Source organism: Ochotona curzoniae, unplaced genomic scaffold (genome assembly GCF_017591425.1).
Source record: "Ochotona curzoniae isolate NIBS_2020 unplaced genomic scaffold, NIBS_Ocur_1.0 contig_883, whole genome shotgun sequence".
Taxonomy (NCBI): domain Eukaryota; kingdom Metazoa; phylum Chordata; class Mammalia; order Lagomorpha; family Ochotonidae; genus Ochotona; species Ochotona curzoniae.
Genome location: NW_024466599.1, coordinates 51,952,579 through 51,977,218, shown reverse-complemented (window position 1 = coordinate 51,977,218; position 24,640 = coordinate 51,952,579). Strand labels below are relative to the sequence as shown.

Below are 24,640 nucleotides of genomic sequence, written 5' to 3'. Positions count from 1 at the left end.
GTACCTGCCATCTTCATCGAGTTTAATTGCGTGACTTACTTGGAATACTATGTAGTTTCCTAACACACACTTTTAACTTTTACAGGGAAAGAAGAGAGTGTACTGCCATTTTTAAAGATTTAACTTACTTCTTCCCAATTTTATGTGCTAAATCCACAGTAGGTTTTACAACTATTTCGAAGAGTGAGGGGATTTTCTTGAAGTCATCAGGAAAATCTGTCTGAAAATCGTCTTCAGGATCAGAAAAGGGAAAATGTTCCGATGGGGTTGGCAGAAGCCCAACTCCTGGGGGTGGTTTGGGAAGAGGAGTTATGCCACGTTTTCTGAGTTCTTCTAATTCTCTTTCATCTTCATTTATAAGCTCTTCCTCATTATTCAATACCTAAAAATAATTAGCTAAAATTAGTGTTTCAAAGCAAGTTTTCTTCCTAATTTGAAAACTGTACATATGATCTTAGTTTAAAAAAAAGTCTGAAAAAATGATCATTTTGAAAACTGTGTAAAGGCTTAATTAAGCTAGATTTTTAAAAATAGGAACAGTAACATCAAAGTTCAAATAGAGGGGCCAGTGCAAAAGCTCAACTGGCTAGCTTTCCACCTGCAAGTGCTGGCATTCTGTACAGCCACGGGTTCACGTCCTGGCTGCTTCACTTGATCTGGCTCCCTGATTACAGCTTGGGAAAGCAGTGGAGACTGGCCCAAAACCTTGGGGCCAGGCACCCACACGGGAGACCTTTAGAAGCTCCTGACTCCTGGCTTCAGATCAGCTCAGCTGCAGGCATTGCAATCATTTGAGGAGTGAACCAGCAGATGGAAGCTCCATCTGTCTTCTCTGTAGATTTCCCTTTCCAATGAAAATAAATATTTTTTTTAAAAAAAAGTTCAAATGGATCAGACAGTTAACTCCTCATTTTTTATACGCAGTTCGAGGTTCAAAGAGGTTAAGATAATGGTTGAATCAGTTCTTTTAATGGTGGAGTAAGGATGAGTAAACTGCTTCTTAGTCCAATATTTCTGTTTTTAATACACTTTACTAATGAAGAATAACAAATCCTTGATTTCCCAAAGTTTCAAAAATATGATAAATAAAATGTGATTCAAATAATCAACACTCAATAAATAACAAAAGTTCAAAAGTAATACTCACTTTGTCCAAAAGTTTCCTCGTCTCTTTAGTCAGATCATCATGGGAAAATTTACAGTTGTCTCCTTGGTAACATTTTGCACCAGTATGATAGAACTTACATGGAAATTCATGTAAATAAAAATATTAAGGAACAGTTTAAGTATAATCATGACCTGGTTTTCAAAGCTCAAACCATGTGACTGCTAAGCATGGCTACCTTCGGGAGAGCTGTGGTGCAGCACATGCCTATGGTCAGCAGTGTTGTACTGTACACTTAAACATGTTAGAAGACCACAGGTGTTGGACCTAGCAGTTAAGATGCAATCAAGATGCCTGGGTTGTTAACAGGAGTGGCTGGGTTCAAATCCCAGCTCTGAGTCCTTTTAAAAATTTTATTTTATTGAAAGGCAGGGTGACAGAGAGGCGAAAGGCAGAGAAAAAAAGATTTATCTATTGGCTCACTACCCAAATGCCGGAAGCAGCCTGGACAGAGGGAAGCAAACTTCTACATATGCTGTATGCCACCATGCCCTGAGTCTTGACTATCAGCTCCCTGATGAGAGAAGACAACAGGTGACAGCTCAAGCAGCTGGCTCCCTGACACTGGAACAAAATTCCTGACTCACAGGTTCACTGCCCAATCCCAGATCCTTGGCTGAGGTGGTCATTTGGGGAATGGACCAGAGGTTGGGGAAACATGTACTCATTTTCAAATAAATAAAAAAATATTTAAAACCTCTAAAAACTGTGTAAAAGCAGAAAGATGTTAAGTTTTCTATAATCACGTTATTCACTTTGCTATGAGTAGATATTTTAATTGTGCCAAAAGATACAACGATTTTTATTATTTGACAACTTTGTGAGATCTATATCACCACAACTCTCTTCACAACTATAACTCTAAACACTCCAGTATTTAAAATTATACTACATTTCATCTGTAAATATCTCCATATTTTTCTTGAACAGATAATATATTTTTTTTTACAATCATGGCCTCACCTGACAAAATTAATACACTAATGCTTATTAGTATGCAAGTTCAACATACAAAATTTTGACTGTTTTGGAAAGATTTTTTTTTTTTACAATTGTCTTATTCAGAATAGAATTTGAATCCAAATATGATCCTCAAATTTTACTTAGTTAATACATCTCTCAACTTTCTTTTATTGATCTCTAGAAATTCCCTTCTCTTTATTTCTGTACCACTGTTGCTTTTAATAATACCATATAACGTAAACTTTAAAAATTTTTCATTTATTTCAGAGACAGAGAATGCAAGGGCAAGGGAGAGCTCTCATCAGTTCATTGCCCAGATGTCCACACTATCCTGAGTTGGGTCAATGTTGGAGCAAGGAGCCAGAAATGTAATTCAGGTCTCTGGGTTTCAGGAATGCAATGACTTGAGCTGTCACCACAGCCTCCCAGGGCCCGTGTGAGCAGCAGCTGAACTCAGGAGCCAGAGGCAGCTGTCAAACCAGGCACACTAAATGGAACGTGGACATCTTAACTGCCAAGACAAATAACTACCACACAGATGGTGTTTAAATAGTCTCCACTGGAGACTGAAAATACTGACTTGACTGCTTCTGTTTTGACATTAGAACTGACCAGTTCTTCCAGGTGTTGTCTTAAACTTCCTCATCAACTTAACTTCTCAGCCAATATTTTAGTGGCTATCACAATCACTACTCAGATCTACTAATTGACTAGAACTTGCAAAATGGTGGATTGTCTTGTCAAAAGGTGAACACATATGCAATTCTGCCAGAAATTGCAAAGCTCTCCTCCATTAAAGGTGCAATATTTTAACAACCATAATATAGCAGAGCATTTTCTTACCTTCTTGTAACCAAATTTAACTGTTATGTGCTTTGAATTTTTGTAAATCTTACAGCAGTAAATGTTATTTCAACGTAGCTCACATTACATTCCTCTTGTTAACAAGCATGATCATCTTTCCATATGTTTTAAGAACATCTGCACTACCTCTTGCTTCATTTTTCTCAGAAACTCACACTGCAGCACTGCACGGGTATTAACTATGATACAAATGACATACAATTTGCCCACTTTGTTACTTACATTTTTACTTAGTTATACAAATCTAAACTTTAATGCGAATTTTCAACACATTCTATCATTAATAGTTTTCCATTACAGCTCTTGGATCTTGAATCACAGCTGGGAAGTTCTGTTCTCTTGCATTATAAAGGACTACACTCCAACATTTCTCCAGTTTCATTTTTCACATTTGAATCTATAATAACAGAATTTTCTTCTTCCCTATCATTCTCTTTCTTTTTGTTTATATTCATTCAAACTTTATTGGGAAAAAAATATGAGAAATCCAGCAGATCCCTAGAGGCAGCAACAGCCACAACAAATGAATCCACAGAGACAAACTGAAAGTTCAGGGGGGGAAAAGTGTACATGTATAAAAAGGTGCTCTCTAGCTAAAAAAAAAGACACACACAAAAAAAACCCTCCAAAACAGCTTCAAATCCATATGTAGTGGAATAGACACGAAAGTATAATTTAGATGCATTTATTTACAAAGAGAAAAGTAGGGAATACAGTGTTTATCATTCAGTGGTAAAATCTGATGAGACTTCAATTTTTACAATTTTCCACAATGAAAATTTATTACTACGAACCTAAGTAACATAATTATATGATAAAATAAATATTTCATAAACTACTCTTTCAGGAAGCACATTCCCTTGAAATACTTTAAACTGATTATATTAAATAAAAAGTACCTTCACTTCACAGAATTGCCTTTCAAAGGGAAGATAATTCATTTCTCTAAAGAACAAAGGTTAGTTTGTTTTTTTCAAATATAAAATCTGACTAGACTGGGCTTACTCAATATGTTGTTTTAAATTTAAAATATAATGAGGCGTTCTAGGTGGAATGATTTTTTTAAAGTTTCAGTGAGGGGCTCCCAGCACTGTGATGTTGGGGTAAAGCTGCCACTGGTGGTGCTGACACCCCATACAGATGCTGGGTCAAGCCCTGGCTGCTCTACTTCCAACCCAGCTCCCTGCCAATGTGCCTGGGAAGAGGCACCCGCATCCGGACAGGATACCCAGAAGAAGCTCCAGGCTCCTAACTCCAGACTTGCCTGGCTCCACCTGTTACAGCCATTTGGGAATGAACTAGTGATGGAATAGTTCTGTTTCTCTCCATCTGTAATTTTCTGTGATTCTTTTAAATAAAAATTTTAAAAAAGAATTTCAATGACACTTTAAAGACCTCAATATCTTGGGCACTATATATATTATAGTAAAGGATATTATGCATATAAATGCAGTTCTCTCCTTTGGTACAATATCCTTGTAAATAAAATTTGCAGATCTCTTTCCTCTTCTCCAACTCTGCATCATGATCAAATTTACATTGATCTCCCTGTTCACAAAAGAAAAGAAGTATGTGAATTTAATTTTCTCCATAGTGCTTCATGATAGCATACCAGTCATTACCTTTATTTCTTTAAATAATGAGCTAGTAATAACTAAAACAATACCCAGACAGTGGACATGGCTGTCTGCAGCAGGCCTGCCAGGGAGCAAGGCTGCAGAGGAGGCTGACAGCTTTCCCACTAGCGTGAACCATTTCTGGGACTTAACTTCTCAGTGCTGTGTAGGGACACCAACAGCAAGTACTTTGTAATGTCACTGTAAGGACTGAATCATTTAGTGTTAGCTGTACTTGCTATTTAGTCAAAGTTATATGTTTGTTAAACAAGATCTGATTTCAACAAATTATGGTACTGTCCCAGAATATAATGGAATGAGTGCTCATGCATAGTATTCCCATGCAAAATCCATTTGTAAGAACCAGTTTTATTATAATTACACAAAAAACAGTAAAATAAAACAAAACAACCACCACCAAAAAAAAAAAGACTTTAAACTTAAAAAATCATTTTGGCAGTAGAAATGACTTATGATATCTCTATGTATTTACCTTAATGCATCTCCCTTCCAGGAAGTATTTACAGATTTGTTTTCCTTTGTGTTCCACTGTATGCTGATTAATAAATTCCTGAGTCATAACTTTCCACTTTTTCCCTGGTTTACTATACTATAAGAAAAAAAGTCATTGAATGTAACATGAAATATTAACAGGTATAAAAATGTACAGTTAAATGCATCACCATTAAAAGTGATCAAAATCCAGTGTTTTGATGCTATTCATTTATTTGTACAGATACACATTTAATAATTTGCTTATACAGCTACCAATAGTACAAAGAGATCTATTTGTTTCTACCTTAATGAGGATAATATATTTAAAATAAAATTATAAAAAGCTTGAAAGTTCACAATAATATTCTATTTTAGTGAAGATATAACAAAATATGCACTGTACGTGTCATTGAGATGACTTCAAATGACTGCTTAACACAGAATGTGTAGTTTTCATGATCAACCTGAAGTAACTCACAGGAAAGCCTGAAAATTAACCATAGTAAATTAAACTAAAATAGAAACAACATTCAAAACTAGGAGAAGCATGTTTTCCCTTAAAACTTAAAATAAAGAGATACAGTAAGAAAAATGAGGAATCTCACAGCCTGGTTTGCTTTCCTTAGTTCCCTTTGGTCCTCTGTTCAACCTATGCTGTACACAGAAAACTGAATAGCAAAATGGACCATTGGGCCCGGCACAGTGGCGCAGTGGTTAAGGTCCTCGCCTTGAACACCCGGGATCCCATATGAGCGCCGGTTCTATCCCGGCAGCCCCGCTTCCCTTCCAGCTCCCTGCCTGTGGCCCGGGAAAGCAGTCGAGGACGGCCCAAGGCTTTGGGACCCTACACCCGCGTGGGAGACCCGGAAGAGGCTCCTGGCTTCGGACCGGCATAGCATTGGCCGTTGCGCTCACTTGGGGAGTGAATCATCGGGCGGAAGATCTTCCTCTCTGTCTCTCCTCTCTGTATATCTGCCTTTCCAATAAAAATAATAATAATAAATCTTAAAAAAAAAACGGACCATGGTGTTTATAATGAATTACATTCGTGAACTCCGGACGTTTCCAACACCTATCATGTGCCCTTCCACACTGTAGGTACTGAATACTATTTGCTCGTGATTCAATTTCGGATTTCCCTTTTCCTTCAATGAGCTTAAGGCACATTCTGTGGATGGCAGAATACTGCCTCACAGAAAATACTTGAGGAAAATACACAGAAAATTCTTGAGGAAAATACACAGAAAATACTTGAGGAAAATACACAGCTATTCCAGTTTTTCAGTTAGAAATTCTTCTCTTAGAAGAAAATGGAATAGAGGGTATCTTCAAAAAGCCATAGAAACACAGTATAAAAATAGTCTATGAATGAAATTCAACATAATTTTAATATCAAAATAACTTTGTCTCTTAATTTCCTTTCCTATGAACTTCCTAAGCACCCCTGCATTACTACTGGCCACAGGAAGCGCGGCAGGGTGGAGATGGGCAGCAGTTAGAGCAGCACTAACACACAGCTGAGAAGGCTTCATGCTGGTGTTCTTCAGCACTGGGCTAGCTACTGTCTGCATCACTTCACACTGAACTTAAAATTGACTACAAAGAACCTGATGGCCCTCAACACACAGAAGTGATAATTACTGTGGAGAGGAAATTGTTGATCACTCTTATTTGGTCATTACACATTTATATACATGGATCAAAATATCACACAATATTCCAGAAGTTATATACAAATATTAATGTGTCTATTTATAATAAATAATACATTAGTATTTAACAGCCACAAGACTCTTTTTGCAACCAAATAAATTAAAATACAGGAACGTCACTCTCTTCTGCCCATGTAAGCTCTCAGTACCTCCTGATAGTCATCCGTCCCCGAGTAAACAGGTCCCTTGTTCGTTCTTCCCCCACGGTCTTTTCGCTTGATTTTCTTTGGCAAACTACGTCCACGACCGATACTGAAACTTTTAGCTCTCTGCTCTGTACCTGAAAAAGTTAGAAGAACTAACTTTAAATATTATAGAATAACAAAATAATGTTCAGTCTGTTAGTTTGCAAGGAAGACTGTATTCTAAACTGTTTGTAATGTACAGTGCCTACTCTTCCCCCATCCACCAGATTCAATGAAAAAAAAATCTTTCCATTTTATCACCTTGGTAACACTTTCTGTTCCTTTGCTTTTAATGGATGTTAACAAAGCAAGGAAGGAGCAAGGATATACACAGAGCTTAAGAAGCCCAATCTAACCTTATGCTTTTCCACTTTCTTTAGGATAATGGCAAGTTTTTCTGTTTTGAGAGAATTAAATATTATTAGTAGAACTTAAAGAAGACATCAGAGTAGTAGTCATTAATTTGTAGCAAACTGTTTTCCTTTTGACAATTCTGAGAAGACCTATACAAATATTTCCAAGTAAACATGTTGTTTTTTGTTTTGGGAAAATTTGGTGCTTAAAAGTATCCAAAAAGGGCCTGGCAGAGCCATAGCCTTGAGGCTCAAGTCCTTCCTCACACGTACTAGGATCCCACACAGGCACTGGTTCTAATCCTGGCAACTCCACTTCCCATCCAGCTCCCTGCTTGTGGCCTGGGAAAGCAGTCGAGGACGGCCCAAAGCCTTGGGACCCTGCACCCAAGTGGGAGACCCAGAAGAGGCTCCAGGTTCCTGAGATCGGCTCCTGACTCAATTCTGGCCGTTGCAGCTGCTTGTCGAGTGAACCATCAGATAGAAGATCTTCCCCTCTGTCTCTCCTCCTTTCTGTATATCTGACTTTCCAATAAATAAATAAACAAATCTTTAAAAAGTATCCAAAAAACATAACTCGTTACGGCAGCAAATTATAATATGTGATAGTATCTCACCTAATCAAAGTCATACTCAAATGAAGACTCCAAAAAACTTAAAATCTATAAAAACAACAAAAAACTACGCAAAAACGTTTCAATCTATTAAATTTTTTAAAATGTTTTAATTACTAATACATTTTCGCTTCAAATGCAATAAAACTTAGGACTAGCACCATGGTAGAGCAGGTCAATCTGCGTGTTGGAGAATTTGTTTGGGTCCCCATCCAGCTCCCTGCTAACATGTCTGTGAAGGCTGCCAAGAACCGCTCAGGCACCTGAGTGGGAGACCAAGATCAAAGCCCTGGCTCCAGGTTCAGCCTGGCCCCAGCCTGGCTGTTGCAGCCATATTTTGTGAATGACAGATCTCTCCAAACAAAAGATCTTTTTCTGTCTCTCCATCATTTCCTGTCACTCTGCCTTTCAAATAAACAGACTTCTTAAAAAGTTAAACCTTGTTGTTACGATTTGCGGAAAGTTACATTTTGCACACTGCTGGAGCTGGGGCCTGTAAAATTAACATATCTTTATGAATATTTACTTGATACATATCTTAATGAATATTTACTTGATACATATCTTAAAATACATAAAAGACATACATGTCTTTTGACTTGGCAAGCCTATTTTTTTTAAAGATTTTTTTTTAATTGAAAAGTCAGATATACAGAAAGGAAGAGAGACAGAGGAAGATCTTCCATCTGATGGTTCACTCCCAAAGTGATCGCAACAGCCAGAACTGAGCTGATCCAAAGCCAGGAGCTTCTTCCAGGTCTCCCATGCAGGTGCAAGATCCCAAGGCTTTGGGTCGTCCTTGACTGCTTTCCCAGGCCACCAGCAGGGAGCTGGATGGGAAGCAAGGCCTCTGGGATAGAACTTGTGCCTATATGGGATCCTGGCACGTTCAAGGTGAGGACTTTGGCCCGCTAGGCCATGGCACTGGGTCCAATCTGATTTTTTATTGTAATTTTTTTTTGAGATATACATAGGAAGAGCTTCCACTTACTGAGTCATTCCCCAAACATCCACGAGAGGCAGAGCTGAGCCACCCCGAAACAGGGAGCTGCCAAGTCAATCCAGAACTCTACAGAGTGACAGGAATCCAACTATTGGATCATCTGCTGTCCCCCAAAGTCTGGGTTAACAGGAAGCTGGGATCAGTACTTGGAAATGTGTACTGAATCCAATGTGGAATGCTGACATCTTGGTAGTGCCTTAACCACTTGGCAAACCAACCACTCCAGGAAATCCACTTTTTATAATTTGTTCTTAAAAAAAAAAAAGATTTCTTTTTATTGGAAAGGGAGATTTACAAAGAGGAGAGGCAGAAAGATCTTCCATCCTCTTATTCACTCCTCAAGTGGCTGCAATGGCCAGGGTTGAGCCTATCTAAAGCCAGTGGAGCAGCCAAAACAGGAACCAAGCCCCATAAGGGATTCTAGCACTTGAAAGGGGAGGACCAGCTAACTGAGCCACTGTAGTACACCCATATAATTTATTCTTAAGAAAAGAAAGTATGCCAAGATGTTTTCTGGGTTATGCATAAGTATGTTTACTGAAGGGTGAATTTCAAGATTTGGAAAAATAAAAACTGGGTCCAACTTCAATCTCTAGTAATTGCTGTACTACTAAACAAACCTAACAATATGTTAGGACAAATTTCTATCAATTTCACTGAACAAAATGTAGCTATTTAAAGCTGCTCATTAACATGGGAGTGATTAAGATACATTTTACAGTTAAGGAGAAAAACAACATGTACAGTTTTTATTAAAAAGATTGGCCAGGAAATTTCTGGAAGAATGTATACACAAAATAATAAAAATTATTATCTCTGGTGGTAGGGATTCAAATTAATTTTGTCTTATCTTTGATTACTGCTACATTATCTTTTCAATAAACAAGAACACTTTTCTGCATTTAACTTCATACTATTTCTATAGCTTCAGGGAAGAAAATATCAAAAATAAAGTGCAATAGCCTCTAAAAAGACAAAGGAGAACTTACAAATCCAGGCAGGAAGATATATGCAAATTCTCTCAACACTATCTTCTGTAAATACACTGATGAGACTACATATGAACTCCATGAGTAAAAAACTCACCACAATAACATTCATGGAGATACATTATTTTTCCTTTGGTTCAATTAAAATTAACATTCATACTTTACAATGAATTTTTCTAAAAGAATTAAGAAAAATAGGTAAATTTATTCATAATTAATTCCTTTTTCAAAAATAATTACAGGGTCTTTAAATAGCGTGGCTGTTAATGTCTTCACCTCAGCCTCATCTTGTTATTCTTTCCCTGAATCTGCCATATCATCTAGCTAACATTTAAATCTGATTTGGGCCTCATGCATGTCAAAGTGTGAAACATGATGTGTTGTCAGCTAGCCAGCTCGCCTTGACCTCTACAGGGACAAGGTACCTCAATATAGCAGGTAAGCAGACAGGCGATAATTCCACAAATTTCTTCAGATTATGTTATTTTCGAAATTAAAGGCTGTTTGCAACCTTATGTACATGTGTACAACAAAGATGGTTACCATATTTTAGTTTAATAGAAGATCTGCTTCCCAGAATGCTGCTCTTACTGATCTAAACTATAAAGTAAATCAGAAACATAACTGTATACTAACATAATATAAAATGGAGGGGAGGACCTGGCACAGTAGGCTTGTGGCTAAAGTCCTCGCCTTGCATGCGCCAGCATCCCATATGGGCGCCGGTTAATGTCCTGGCGCCCTGCTTCCCATCCAGCAGTTGCTTATGGCCTGAGAAAGCAGAAGACAGCCCAGAGCTTTGGGACCCTGCACCCACTATGAGACCCAGAAGAGCTCCTGGCTCCTGGTTTTAGATTAGCTCAGTTCCAGCTGTTGTGGCCACTTGGGGACTCTTCTCTATATATTTCACTATCCAATAAAAACAGATTATTTTTTTTAAAAAGGAGGGGGAAAACATAAGAAAGTTAAATGAAAATTCTACATACTTTAAAATATTAGAATCTTTGTAATTGAAATATTAACGAATCAAGAAGGCTGATAATTATAGATTTCTGTCAAGGTCTACAAAATAAAGGAAAATGAATTTAGGTACCATAAGAATAAATCGATTTTGAGGGGCCCAGCACAAAAACTTAGTGGCTAAAGTCCTCGCCTTACATGTGCTGGGATCCCATATGGGTACCAGTTTGTGTCCTGGCTGTTCTGTTTCCCATCCAGCTCCCTGCTTGTGGTCTGGGATACCAGTCGAGAACGGCCCAAAGCCTTGGGACCCTGCACCCACGTGGCAGACTGGGAAGAAGCTCCTGGCTTGGATCAGCTCAGCTGTGTCCATTGCAGACACTTGGGAGTAAACCAATGGACAGTCTCTCTGTGTAAATCTGACTTTCCAACAAAACAAAAAAATCTTCTTAAAAAAATTTTTTTAACAAATTATCTATTCTTACTGCAAAGTCAGATATACAGAGAGGAGACACAGAGAGGGAGATCTTCTATCCAATGATTCACTCCTCAAGGGATCGCAACGGCCAGAGCTGAGCAGATCCAAAGCCAGGAGCCAGGAACTTCCTCCAGTTCTCCCATGCGGGTACAGGATCCCAAGGCTTTGGGCCATCCTCAACTGCTTTCCCAGGCCACAAGCAGGGAGCTAGATGGGAAGTGGAGCTGCTGGTATTAGAACCGGTGCCCATATGGTATCCAGGCATGATGAAGGCAAGGATTTTAGCCACTAGGCCACCATGCCAGGGTCCAAAAAAACTTATTTTGAGAAACGATTAAGACATTTCTAAGTTTCACCCTGGAGGTACCTGTTGAAATAAGGTTCTCATATTCTAAAACGGACTACAATTTTAAACTGACCTTGCTGAATTCCTTTCATCCTCTGTTTTTTCCCTGGATCTTTAGAATATGATGAACCTAAAGCACTGCTTGAGGATTCTTTACCATGTCTATATTGCTTCATCTGTCTTGAAAAATCTTCCTCTGTTTCCTGACCGTAGTTACCAAAATTGTCATCACTGTAGTTACCAAAGTTGTCATCACTGTAGGCACTGTACTCATCATATTCTTTACTCTTGAATTTTTTATGTTGATCCTTCTTTGATGTCATGTAGCTTCCTGATACGTGTCCATGCTAAGAAAAAAACGGGCAATCATTTTAGCAAGTTTTCCACTATATGCTTAATAGCACTTAACAGCAACAAAAGGCATCTTTTCAAGGAATGAATAAAGAAACTGTGGTACATTTACTCTATGAAATATTATTCAGCCATAAAAAATGAAATTTTCAACCAAATGGTCCCAACTGGAGAACATTATGTTCAGTGATATTTGCCAAAGGGCAAATATCATGTTTCCTCTGATACAAGGCAACCCTTATGCAAAATACAAGATAGAGAGATATACAGTAATTTGTGTATATACATATTCATCTAGAGGAACTGTATATAGAGACTAGTATACAGAGAAGTGAAGATATATTGCAGTATGCATTTCCACTCCCAATGAAACAGTTAAATATATGTTGACAATAAGATGCTGAACTTTCTATCATCGTCTATGCTTACAATGTCAGGATACAGTGTGATGGACTCGTAACTGTTCCTGAAGGACTATACTATTATAATAATATAGGGGAAAATCGAGGGGAGGTCTACTGGGGAGGAAAGAGAGGCAGTCAGCCTACATAATTGTATTATAAAAAATAATAATAAAATGTAAAAAGATCTTTTCTCCATACTAAGTTGAAAAACAGAAGCAAAGGTATTTATTAGTTTTAATCTTTTTTAAATTAATTGACTTAACAGAGAGAGAAAGCAAGACAGAGCTCCCATTTGCTAGTACACTGCTCAAATTCCTGAAATGACCTTGGGTGGGGCAAAGCTGAGAGAGGTCAGCAGTCCCCGCCTCCCAGAATGTGCAGTGGCAGGAAGCTCAAGTGAGGAGCCAGAGCCAAACCCTTAGTTCCCTGAAGCCACAAAATAGGAGGATTGCCCAAAGCCTTGGGATCCTGCACCTGCATGAGAGACCCAGGTACAGCTCTTGATTCCTGCCTTTGAGTAAGTTCAGCTCCAGTCAATGAGGCTATCGGGTAGTAAACCATTGGATGAAGATCTCTCTGGCTTTCCTCTCTGCAGAGGTTTCCAATAAAATAAATCTTTTTTTTTTTTCTTAACGAACATGGTTTATACATGCAAGAGAATATTATTTGGCTTCAAAAATAATGAAAAATGTATGAACTTCAAAGTACTGTGTTGTTATTGTGAAATTTTTCACTTCATATGAATAAAATAATTTTTTAAATTGTGCTGAAAAAGATAAGAGACACAAAAGAACAAATACTGGATGACCCACCTATATAAAGTATGTAGAGTGGGAAAAATGCATACAAACAGAAAGTACAATAGTGGTTACCAGTGGATGGGGCAAAGAAAACTAGCTTTAGTTGTTTCATGAGTATAGTTTCTATTTGGAATTCACACAAAGTACTAGAGAAAGCTAAGTGATGGTGACTGACAATACTGTCAACACACTCAATGCCACTGAACTGCACACCTTAAAAATGATGGAAACAGAGTTCATGCCATAAGCTTTATCACAATGTATCTTTTAAAAATACAATACCTGAGAAAATGGAATGTCATAATCCCTGTAGAAACCACTTCTTTTTTTATGGGAACTTTCTGTATGTTCAACGTCTGAATCAGGGCTGTAGTCGGAACTATCATCACTAGAGGGAGAATTATGCTGCAGAGAAAAAGACGAAGATGTTGCATTTGTAAAAAGGAAGCAAATTACCTAGGAAGCAGACAAGCTTGTTTTGGTTAGAAACACTAACCAGCAGATCTTACTATGCCAGTAGCCTGAATGTTGCTGGCAAATCCTCACATCAACTTCTCCGTCTTCTAGGAGGAAAGGATAGGTATCTTCCTTTCTGCTTAGAGACTTCATGGCAACATTTTCCTCCTCATCCTTTTGGCACAAGGACTTGAGTTGGAAGTTCCCTGTGCTCCAAAATGACCTTATATTTAAGCTCATCATAAAGGAAGAATTCTCAACACCAAAAAGGAGACGTGAAACATGAGGGGAGTACGTATTATTTTTACCTCAAATGACATCAAGGGTTCTTACTCTAATATGTTTGTACTCTTAAACGACACAACATTACAAATCATATGAAATGAATCCAGCTCTCAAAACTGAACAGAAATAAAAACTACAAAAAACTGATAATAATTGACAAATATAAAATTTCAACGAAAAGGTCATGAAATCATCTCTCTGGTCTGTCTCTCTCCTTCCAACACTGAGTTTTCTATTTAGAGAGTTCTTTTTTTATTTTTTTTAAAGATTTTTATTTTTATTATTTTGTTATTGGAAAGGCAGATGTACAGAGAGGAGAGACAGAGAGGAAGATCTTCCATCCGATGATTCACTCCCCAAGTGAGCGCAACGGGTCGATACTACGCCGATCCGAAGCCAGGAGCCTCTTCCGGGTCTCCCACGCGGGTGCAGGTTCCCAAAACTTTGGGCCGTCCTTGACTGCTTTCCCAGGCCACAAGCAGGGAGCTGGAAGGGAAGTGGGGCTGCCAGGATTAGAACTGGCGCCCATATGGGATCCCGGGCGTGCAAGGCGAGGACCTTTAACCACTTGCGCCACCGCACCGGGCCCAATTTAGAGAGTTCTTAAAAAGCTTAGCAATGAAGACACTGGCTGTATATTTTATGATTTCTTCCCAGCATTAAGGCTGAGTATAAACTCAGAAAAACATGCTGAATTGAATTAAACTCTAATGAACTCACAGAGGAAGAATCTGTTATCTTCCACCCCCTTTCCTAATGTTCTCTTACGGAAGGTAAACTGCTTTCCTCCAGTTTTTTGGTTTTTTTTTTTTAAGATTTATTTATGTTCATTGGAAAGGCAGATATACAGAGAGGAGTACAGACAGAGAGGAAGATCTTCCGTCCGATGATTCACTCCCCAAGTGACCTCAATAGTCATGCTGCGCAGATCCAAAGCCAGGAGCCAGGAACTTCCTCCTGGTCTCCCACATGGGTTCAGGGTCCCAAGGTTTTGGGCTGTCCTCAACTGCTTTCCTAGGCCACAGCAGGGAGCTGGACGGGAAGTGGAGCTGCCGGGATTAGAACCTGTACCCATATGGGATCCTGGCATGTTCAAGGCGAGGACTTTAGCTGCTAGGTCATCGTGCTGGGCCCTTTCCTCCACTTTTAATCTTACATCCTCTGGTCTTGGTTTTCTGTGGTTATTAGTTTTTCTGCCGAGGTGATGGGTGGCATGAAGAAATCTGATGTTTTAACATTAAATCTTTCAAGGATTTGAAATAAACACTGTCCATTCTTAACCCATGTTTGTTCAGCCACTACCAAAAGTCTGCTCCAATTCTAAGGAGAGCCTCTTGTTTGAAGAACACTACAGAGATAACACTGTTCAAGAAGAATCTCTAATACAGACACTGATTTAGGAAGAACAGTTGGAAAAGAGAAGATGCTGAGGCAGAGAGGGCTTCTGAAGCTACTCCCAAAGATGAGACTTAACACACGGAGTTTGTAGCTCACATGGAGAAATAAAAAGTAACCTCTAACCAGAAATAAGAAACTGAATTAAATGAAAAAATCAAAATAGGGCCATCTCTTTGGGCCAACTGGCTAATCCTATGCCTCCAAGTGCTGGGATCCCATATGGGCATTTCAGCTGTTCTACTTCCTATCCAGTTCCCTGCTTGGCCCTGACAAAGCAGTAGAGGACGGCCCAAGTCCTTGGGACCCCGTGAGAACTTTATTTGCTAGGCCACTAGCAGATAAAATTAAAAGTGGATTGCCCAAACCAATCCACTTTTAATTTTGAGATTCCTAGGGCAAACTTGTTACTTCATTTTTCTGTATGTGTTGTAAAGTTTTGGTTTTGCTATTTTTAATTGCTCTGCTTCTATGGGAGAAATAGAGAATTTCAAAAATCATCCCATCACTGCTGCCAACTTTTCCCTGATTTTTCTGTCAGCACAGGTCTCCCTTCTTCTTTCCCACCCCAAATCTGTATCACTGTCCAGCAGTATCCTGTTGCTTTCCTGAACATCTGTTTTCTCCTTTGACTATCTCTTCTGTCCTTCCTGCTTCCACATAACCTTGGTAAGATAACTTTTGGACATCATTTTAACTCCCCTCTTGTGGCACAGTGACTTCCATTGTAGGTACTGAATGCATATGAATGAGTAAATCAATGAACAAACAAAATACTGCGAATCCATATCTGCAGGGAAGATCTTTCCTTGGTCTTCCAATATCCTGGTGTACAATCTTCCATCAGTTAGAAGATTATTTAATCTATAGTACAATTTATCTTGATTTGTAGAAATCTTTAATTAATATATTTACATTTACACTTTTTTAAACACATAAGTATCTAATCCACACATATCATAAGAAAACAGGCACTGATTTCTAAATTCTAATGTTCAGTATTGTACAATTCATAGAAATTTACCAACAAGAATAAAAAAAGGAAATTCTAACCAACCTTATGTTTTTCACGTTTTCTCCTTTTGGATTTTTTCTTCTCTCTTTCTTTCTTGTGTTTTTTCCTTGATTTTCGGTAGGCTTTTTCGTTTTTGTCATTTTTGTCATTTTTCTGCTTTTTATCTTCCTTTGCTTCCTGTTGCTGTGTTTCTTCAAATCCTGCGTCATCTATCTCACCATCTTCCAATTCACCATCTTCTCTGTAGAAGACAATGAGCATTTTAATTTTCAAATGTCAATTACTAAAAGATTTTACACAAACTTTTCAAAAGGAAAAAAAAAGTCCCAAGAACTGAAATTGCACTCATTTACATAAAGGATTGAAAATTGTCTTTATAAAGGCATGGAGAGTAAATATTTTACACTTGCAGGCATACGAATATGTTCCTTTGCCGAAAACGTTTCTTTTTAACAACCATTAAAAATGTAAGAACCATCCTCAACAACTAAGGTTGCCAAGCTTGGTTTTAGAGCAAGAATTTGACTTTCACAAAATGACTGGATGAATGACACATCCAGGTATTTATAATAGTTATCACCTAAAAAATATCTCTAAAAAATTTAAACTACTTTAACAAAACACTAACCGCAGAAAACTTTAACTTAGTTGCCCATAGACAGCTTTAAAATAAAAGCCATCTATGTTTCTTATCAGCAAAATTAAATAAGTGAACAAATTTTTGTATGTAAACATGTAGCAAAACCAAAGACATGCAACTGTAAATTCTTTCATTTGAAAAATCTGCAAGGTGAAATTATAAATTCCACCTTTCAAAGTAGTCTCTTTGGAGGCTGATTATAGGAAAAATATGACTTTCATATTTTGACCTTTTTTTATAGTTACAGAATCCAAATGTTCACCAACAGTGCCTTGGAGCTGCCTGTGGTATCATGGGTTGAGCTACTGATTGGAACACATCAAAGTATCCAAGATAAAGTCCCTTTTCCTCTGTTTCCAATCCAGCTTCCTGCTAAGGCACCTGGGTGCCCTGAAAGCGACCTATGGTTCAAATACATGTGTTCCTACCATCCACAAGACCTGGACCGAGTACCTGCCAGCAGGCTTCATCTGCTAGCCCCAGCTGCTGCAGGCACTTGAGAAGTGAACCAGCAGATATAAGATTCTCTCTCTTCCTATGGGGCCCAGCGTGATAGTGTAGCAGTTAAGGTCCTCCCCTTGAATGCACTAGGATCCCATAGGGGCACTGGTTCCAATCCCAGCTGCTCCACTTTCCATCCAGTTCAGCTCCCTGCTTGTGGCCTGGGAAAGCAGTGGAGGATGGCCCAAAGTCTTGAGACCCTGCACCCGCATGGGAGACCCAAAAGAGGCTTCTGGCTTCAGATTGTCTCAGCTCCAGCCATTGCGGCCGCTTGGGGAGTGAACCATCAGACAGAAGCTCTTCCTCTCTGTCTCTCCTCCTCTCTGTATAACTGACTATGAAATAAAAATACATAAATCTTTAAAAAAAAAGTCTCTTCCTTTCTCTCTTGTGATCACTTTGCTTTTCAAACAATTTTTTTAAAGATTTATTCATTTGCAAACTGATGCCATGGCATAGTAGGTTAAGCCTTTCCCTATTGTGCCAGCATTCCATATGGATTCTAATTCGAGTCTCAGCTGTTCCATTTCTGATCCAGCTCCCTGGAGGGGAGGATGGCCCACATCCTTGGGATCCTGATCCCTTATGGGAGATCTAAAAAAAGCTGCAGGCTTCTGGCTTTGGATCAGCCTAGCTCTTGCTGTTTTGGCCATCTGGAGCGTGAACAAATGAATGGAAGATCTGTGTGTCTCCTCTCTCTCTCTCTAAATCTGCCTTTCAAAAAAGAAAAATCTTTAAAGATTTGCTTATTTGAAAGTCAGAGTCACAGAAAGAGAAGGAGAGACAAAGATCTTCCATCCACCAGTTTTCTCCCCACATGGCCAGACCTGCTCCCTCTGAGCCAAAGCCAGGGCCAAGATTTCATCTGGGTCTTCTCACATGGATGGCAGGAGCCCAAGCACACGGGCATCTTATGCTGCTTTTTCCAGGCCATTAGCAGGGAGCTGAATTAGAAGTGGAGCAACTGGGACATGAACTGCCTCCCATGTCAAATGCCAGCAGGATCACAAGTGGCAGCTTTATCTTCTATTCCACAACACTAACCCCCCTCATGCACACTTTTTAAAAATATTCATTTTTTAAAAATATTTATTTATATTTGAAAGGCAGCGAGAGAGAGAGAGAGAGAAAGCAGCTAGAGCTGAGCCAATCCTGAAGCCAGGAGCCAGGAGCTTGTTCCAGGTCCCCAGCGTGACTGCAGGGACCCAAAGACAAGCCATCCTCTGTTGCTTTCCCAGGCCATGAGCAGGGAGCTGGATCAGAAATGGAGCAACCAGAACTTGAACCAGTGCCCATATGGGACGCTGGCACAGACAGCATAGCCTACTACACCAAGGCACCAGTCCCATAGAGTGTGTGCTTTCTAAAGATAACTTACAATTACTAAGATTACTAAGAATGCTCTAAAATGCAAAACTGATCTTGTCCAGCTAAATATCTTCAATGTTGACATATCTCAAATTTGCTTCAAAAATCATATACTGCTGATACAAGAGGAGTCTCAATATGACTGACCATGAGTTGGTAATTGCTCAAACTGTGGGATATACATATATAACAGTCACTCTATTATTCTTTAAGATGTTTTGTATTGGAAAAGCAGATTTACAAAAAGAGGAAACAGACAAAAAGATCTTCCACTCACTGGGTCACTCGCCAAATGGCTGCAATGGCCAGAGCCAAGCCAATCTAAAGCCAGGAGCCAGGAGCTTCTTCCTGGTCTCACACATAGGTGCAGGGTCCCAAAGCTTTGGGCCATCCTCCATCGTTTTCCCAGGCCACAAGCAGGATCAGAATTAGTATCAGAATTGAAGCAGCCAGAACACAAACTGGTGTCTATATGGGATGCCTTGCTGGCAAGTGGAGGATAGCCAGCTAAGCCACTGCACCATCCTATTATTCTTCACGTTCAGTTTTCAATGTGAGCCAGCATTTTGTAATTTTTTTAAAGATTTATTATTATTATTATTTTTTATTGGAAAGGCGGATATACAGAGAGGAGAGACAGAGAGGAAGATCCTCTGCCCGATGATTCACTCCCCAAGTGAGCGCAATGGCCGATCCGAAGCCAGGAGCCTCTTCCGGGTCTCCCACGCGGGCGCAGGGTCCCAAAGCTTTGGGCCATCCTCAACTGCCTTCCCGGGCCACAGGCAGGGAGCTGGAAGGGAAGCGGGGCTGCCGGGATAGAACTGGCGCCCATATGGGATCCCGGGCGTGCAAAGTGAGGACCCTCACCACAGCGCCACCGCGCCAGGCCCAAGCCAGCATTTTGGTACAATGGTTTAAGTCACAGCCTGTGTGCCAATTGGGAGTCCCATCTGCTCTGCTTCTGATCCAGCTCCCTGTTAATGAGCCTGAGAAAGTAGCAATAGGAAGAGCCAAGTACCTGGACCTCTGTTACCCACATGCCTTTAGCCTGGCCCAGTCCCAGTCATTACAGCCACTTGGGAGTGAACCAGCTGATGCAAAATCTATGTCTCTGACTCTCCCTTTCTTTCAAATAAACAAGCAAACAAACCTTTGAGAAAACAAAATTTTCTATAATAAAAAGGTAACTGTTCCCTCTGGTCTGAGGATACTGATCTCCCGTTACTGCCTAAAAACCATTTATAATTGAACTCTTGCTTAACTGCTTTCAACTTCTCAACCCTCTACACCTTAAACAAAGCCTAAAAAGTCAAGATTTCATTGGCTACCTCCATAACCAGTCCCTTCACTAGGCTAAGTCCAAATCACTACGTCGGCCTCCAATGGGATGTCACTTCAAGGTTTGGGGATATGCTCCATCCTAAGCACTTGCCTAATGACTCTCCTTGCTTAATGCCATACTTGGTATATTATGTTCAAATGGCTTCTTTGTTGGTAAAAGCGGGGTGTGACTATTTTTCAGACTCTGCCAGCACTTCGCATGGTACCCTGCTGCTCACTGAATGCTTAAATGATAATATCTCTAACTCCTGCATCCTAGAACAGGCATGTGATACATTTTTTAAACGGCTGAAAAGTCACTACTATCTTTCCCCAACTTCTATTCATTTACAGACTTCTGTTTCTTGTGGTGATTTCAAGAAAAACGCTTTCAGCTTTTACAAAATTGTAGCGTTACCCAAGAAAATGAGCACATATACTCATCAAAAACCAAGTTGCTTTAGCAGACTGTTACAGTAGTAAAAAAAAAACAAACAAAACCAACTGTAAACCTCCAAGTATATATCAATGCACGAATTATAAATTGTACTTTATATAATTCTATTAAGAAACTACCACTACACAAAACTACATTGATGAAATTTATAAACAATGAACAAAAAGAAGCCAGACAAAACATGGTAATTTCTTTTTTTAAAAAAAGATTTATTTTTATTGGAAAGTCAGATATACAGAGAGGAGAAGAGACAGAGAGGGAGATCTTAGATCTGTTGATTCACTCCCCAAGCGGCCACAATGGCCGATGCTGCGCCGATCCAAAGCCTGGAGCCAGGAGCCTCTTTGGGGTCTCCCACATGTGTGCAGGCCTTTAGCCATGAGGCTACCATGCCAAGAGAACACTATAATTTTATTAAATGTACTTCAAAAACAGTTAACACTAATCTATAGCGACAGAAGTCAAAACTGTGATGACTCCTTGACAAAAAGGGGAAGGATGATACTAGAAACACTCCTGGGGCTTTGAAATATTCTGCACATTGATCTGTGTATGTATATGCACAACTGTAACAGGTCATCAAGCTGGACAATTAAGAAGTGTACGCTTGGGTCTGGGTAGATAGCCTAGTAGCTGAATCCTTGCCTTGCATGCACCAGGATCCCGTATGGGTACTGGTTTGTATCTTGGCTGCTCCACTTTCCATCCAGCTCCCTGCTTGTGGCCTGGGAAAGCAGTGGAGGATGGCCCAAAGCCTTGGGACTCTATAACCATGCGGGAAACCCGAAAGAGGCTCTGGGCTTCAGATCAGCTCAGCTCTGACCACTGTGGTCACTTGAGAAACAAATCTGCAGATGGACTATCTCTCTCTCTCCTTCTCTCTGTAAATTTGACTTTCCAATAAAAATAAACCTTTTTTTTTAAAAAATCATGGGCCTGGCGGCGTGGCCTAGCGGCTGAAGTCCTTGCCTTGAACGCACTGAGATCCCATATGGGCGCTGATTCTAATCCCAGCAGCTACACTTCCCATCCAGCTCCCTGCTTGTGGCCTGGGAAAGCAATGAAGGACAGCCCAAAGCTTTGGGACCCTGCACCTGTGTGGGAGACCTGGAAGAAGTTCCTGGATCCTGGCTCGGGATCAGCATAGCATCGGCCATTGAGCTCACTTGGGGAGTGAATCATCGCATGGAAGATCTTCCTCTCTGTCTTTCCTCCTCTCTGTATATCTGACTTTCCAATAAATAGATAAATCTTTAAAAAAAATCGTATACTACCAATAATCCTACCACAACCAGTGGCTATTTATCCTTTCTTATGGTTCCTGTCTTCCCCAACTTGAGATCCTGAAAGTTAAAAAAAAGTAAAGTACAGCTGAGGGCAGGCATTTGGCTTAGCAGTGAAGATAAGGATACCCCATATGGTATCAAATGGGTGGATTCACGCATCAGACCTGATCCTGGCTACAGCTTTCTGCTAACAGAGACTCTTGAAGGTTGCACATGGTATTTCAAGCAGTCGGGACTATGCCACCCACACAAGAGACTGCGATTGCGCTCCTGGCTTCTGGCATCAGCCTGACCCAGCCACAGCCAATAGAGGCATTTGGCAGATGGAGAGTTCCCTTGTTTGTATCTCTCTGGGTATCCCTCTGACTCTTAAATAAGAGGCTTAAAATGCTGTATCTGGGAAACAGCAATTTATATTTAACATTTGACAATAGCTGTTTAAAAATATTAAGCATTCAAGATAAAAATGCTGATTGTGAATTTATGCCCTATTCCACATAAATTCTTTTAAATGTGAAATAGACTGTTTATGTTTGATACTACAAGTTATCTTTAAATCTTTTCTTTGGAGCTAGATCTAGCACCCTGCTAAAATGTATCAGTAGTATCAAGAAAAATCAACAGAGGAGATAACAAAATTGAGAAGGTGGATGTTTTGTGATGAGGTTAATTCTATGCTAGGAATATCCACATCAAGTCCCAGTTCCTCTTCCAATTCCAACTTCCTGCCAGTGTTGCACCTAGGGAAGCAGCAGGCTATGGGTGAAGTACTTGGCTTCCTTGCTACCCACACACGACATTCCAAATGAATTCTGTACTCCAGGCCACAGCCTGGCCAACCCTCGGCTAGGTCAGGTACCTAGACAATCTCTATTTGTCTGTTTTTAACTCTCTTCCTGACCTGACTTTCAAATACAGTTTTTAACGTTTATTAAAAAAAAAAAAAAGAATGTTTAGCAATATCTATACTTGATTTAACACTATCACAAGAACTATTTTGTTTACTAATCTCAAGACATTTAAACAAATGTGTAAGCAGAAAGAAGGGAGTGGGCATATGGTACAGGGGTTAAGGAGCTATTTGGGATGCCTGCATCATACTGGGTTTAAGTACCAACTCCACTCCTGTTTCCAGCTTCCTGCTAATGCACACCCTGGGAGGCAGCAGGGGATGGCTCAAGGAACTGAGCCCCTGCCACCTCTACTAGAGACTTGGATTGAGTTCCAGGCTACTCGGTTTGGTCTGGCCCAGCCCCACATAAAGTGAGAATTTGGGAAGTATGCAAAAAACAGGTGGCAGAAATCTAATAATTTTAGAAAGTATGTTTGGGAGTCAATCATATATGTGAATCTTTACTAATGTATTTATGCCCTTTTCAGGAAAGCAGCACATTCATGCTTATGTGCCAAATATTAGAAATAACTCCCCAGTCGGAAAAAAAGATTTTAAAACCAGTTTATTTCTTGAACAAATTGACAGGGACAAAAAATAGATTGGGGGCTTCCAGGTACATTAGAGAGAAAAATAAGTGCCAATGGATACAGGGTTTCATTTTGGAGTGATGAAAATGTTCTAAAATGAGACAGTAGTGATGGCCACACAACTCTAAAGTAAAATCTAGTAATACCTACACTTTAAAAGGCTTAACTACATCTCAACAAAGTTCTTAAAAAATAATAAAGCTAAAAATGATTTTTTCCATATTTGCATCTTAATTGGAGATAACTGGAGAAAATCACACTATACAATGGTATAAATTAAAGGCTGAGGGGCCAGCATGTGATATAGCAAGCTAAGCTTCAGCCTACAGCACCGTATCCAATATGGGCACCTCTCCTCTCAACTGTTCCACTACCGATCCTGCTGCAAGCTTGTGGCTTGGGAAGGTAGTGGAGAATCACTCAAGTCCTTGGGCCTGCCAGTCAGGAAAAGCCACAGTTCCTGCCATGACAGGAGGTGGACTGAGTAGGGTTGGCTCATGGACCCACTGGTAAGCGTGAAACCTGGCATTGGGAGAGGTTCTGATGGAGGAGCCTGGGCAACTCCTCTGGCAGGACACAGACCCGGCAGGTAAGCACAAGAAACACGATAGGAAACAGCTCAGAAAAGGCCATGGAAAGCTACCCACTGGCATACAATTGGCAGACGTGGGGGCAAGACCAGGCTGAATCTGTCCACGTCATCCACTGGCAAATCCAGGCACCAGTGTGGGTCGACCCAGGTTTGGTCGCAACAAAGACTAGTGCACAATATGGAATGCCGAGGTAAGGTTGCCTGTACTGGAAGGGACCGCAGCGCCCAACCAGCCTGAGAACAAGAAAGGAAGTGGGCAGAGCCGGCAGAGGAATAAGGGAGGGTTCCTTTGATGGACAGCTACTTCCGTAGGAGAGTATAGGCTGGGATGGGGGCAGACCAGACTAGGCAGAGCTACCACACCTGTGCGCCTCATGTGGCCTAGCTCAGGGAAAAGCCGGGCTGGGCGGATTATTCCTGCTGGTGCAAACAAAATTAAAGTGGGCGAGGGCTGTTTGGGCTTAGACACAGCATCAGCTGGAATCTGGGAGTGGGAGAGGCGTGGGAGGGAAATAGTGGGCTCATCCTTCTTGGGTTACCACTTC

The 24,640-nt window shown here is 40.1% G+C and overlaps 1 protein-coding gene across 3 annotated transcripts in view; it reads right to left on the bottom strand.

Annotated features, from left to right (window-relative positions):
* The window catches only part of ZC3H6 (zinc finger CCCH-type containing 6), a 46,837-nt gene that overhangs the window by 8,035 nt on the left and 14,162 nt on the right, over positions 1-24,640 (bottom strand). Inside the window, exons 2-9 of one of the 3 annotated variants that reach the window (XM_040993532.1) lie at positions 16,492-16,690; positions 13,581-13,703; positions 11,817-12,090; positions 6,965-7,095; positions 5,102-5,218; positions 4,429-4,540; positions 1,148-1,257; positions 129-382 (exon numbers count right to left, since the gene is read on the bottom strand). In XM_040993532.1, the coding sequence (XP_040849466.1) occupies positions 129-382; positions 1,148-1,257; positions 4,429-4,540; positions 5,102-5,218; positions 6,965-7,095; positions 11,817-12,090; positions 13,581-13,703; positions 16,492-16,690 (1,320 nt within the window). The remainder of the gene's footprint in view (positions 1-128; positions 383-1,147; positions 1,258-4,428; positions 4,541-5,101; positions 5,219-6,964; positions 7,096-11,816; positions 12,091-13,580; positions 13,704-16,491; positions 16,691-24,640) is intronic. The other 2 variants (XM_040993533.1, XM_040993534.1) reach the window with 2 other exon arrangements.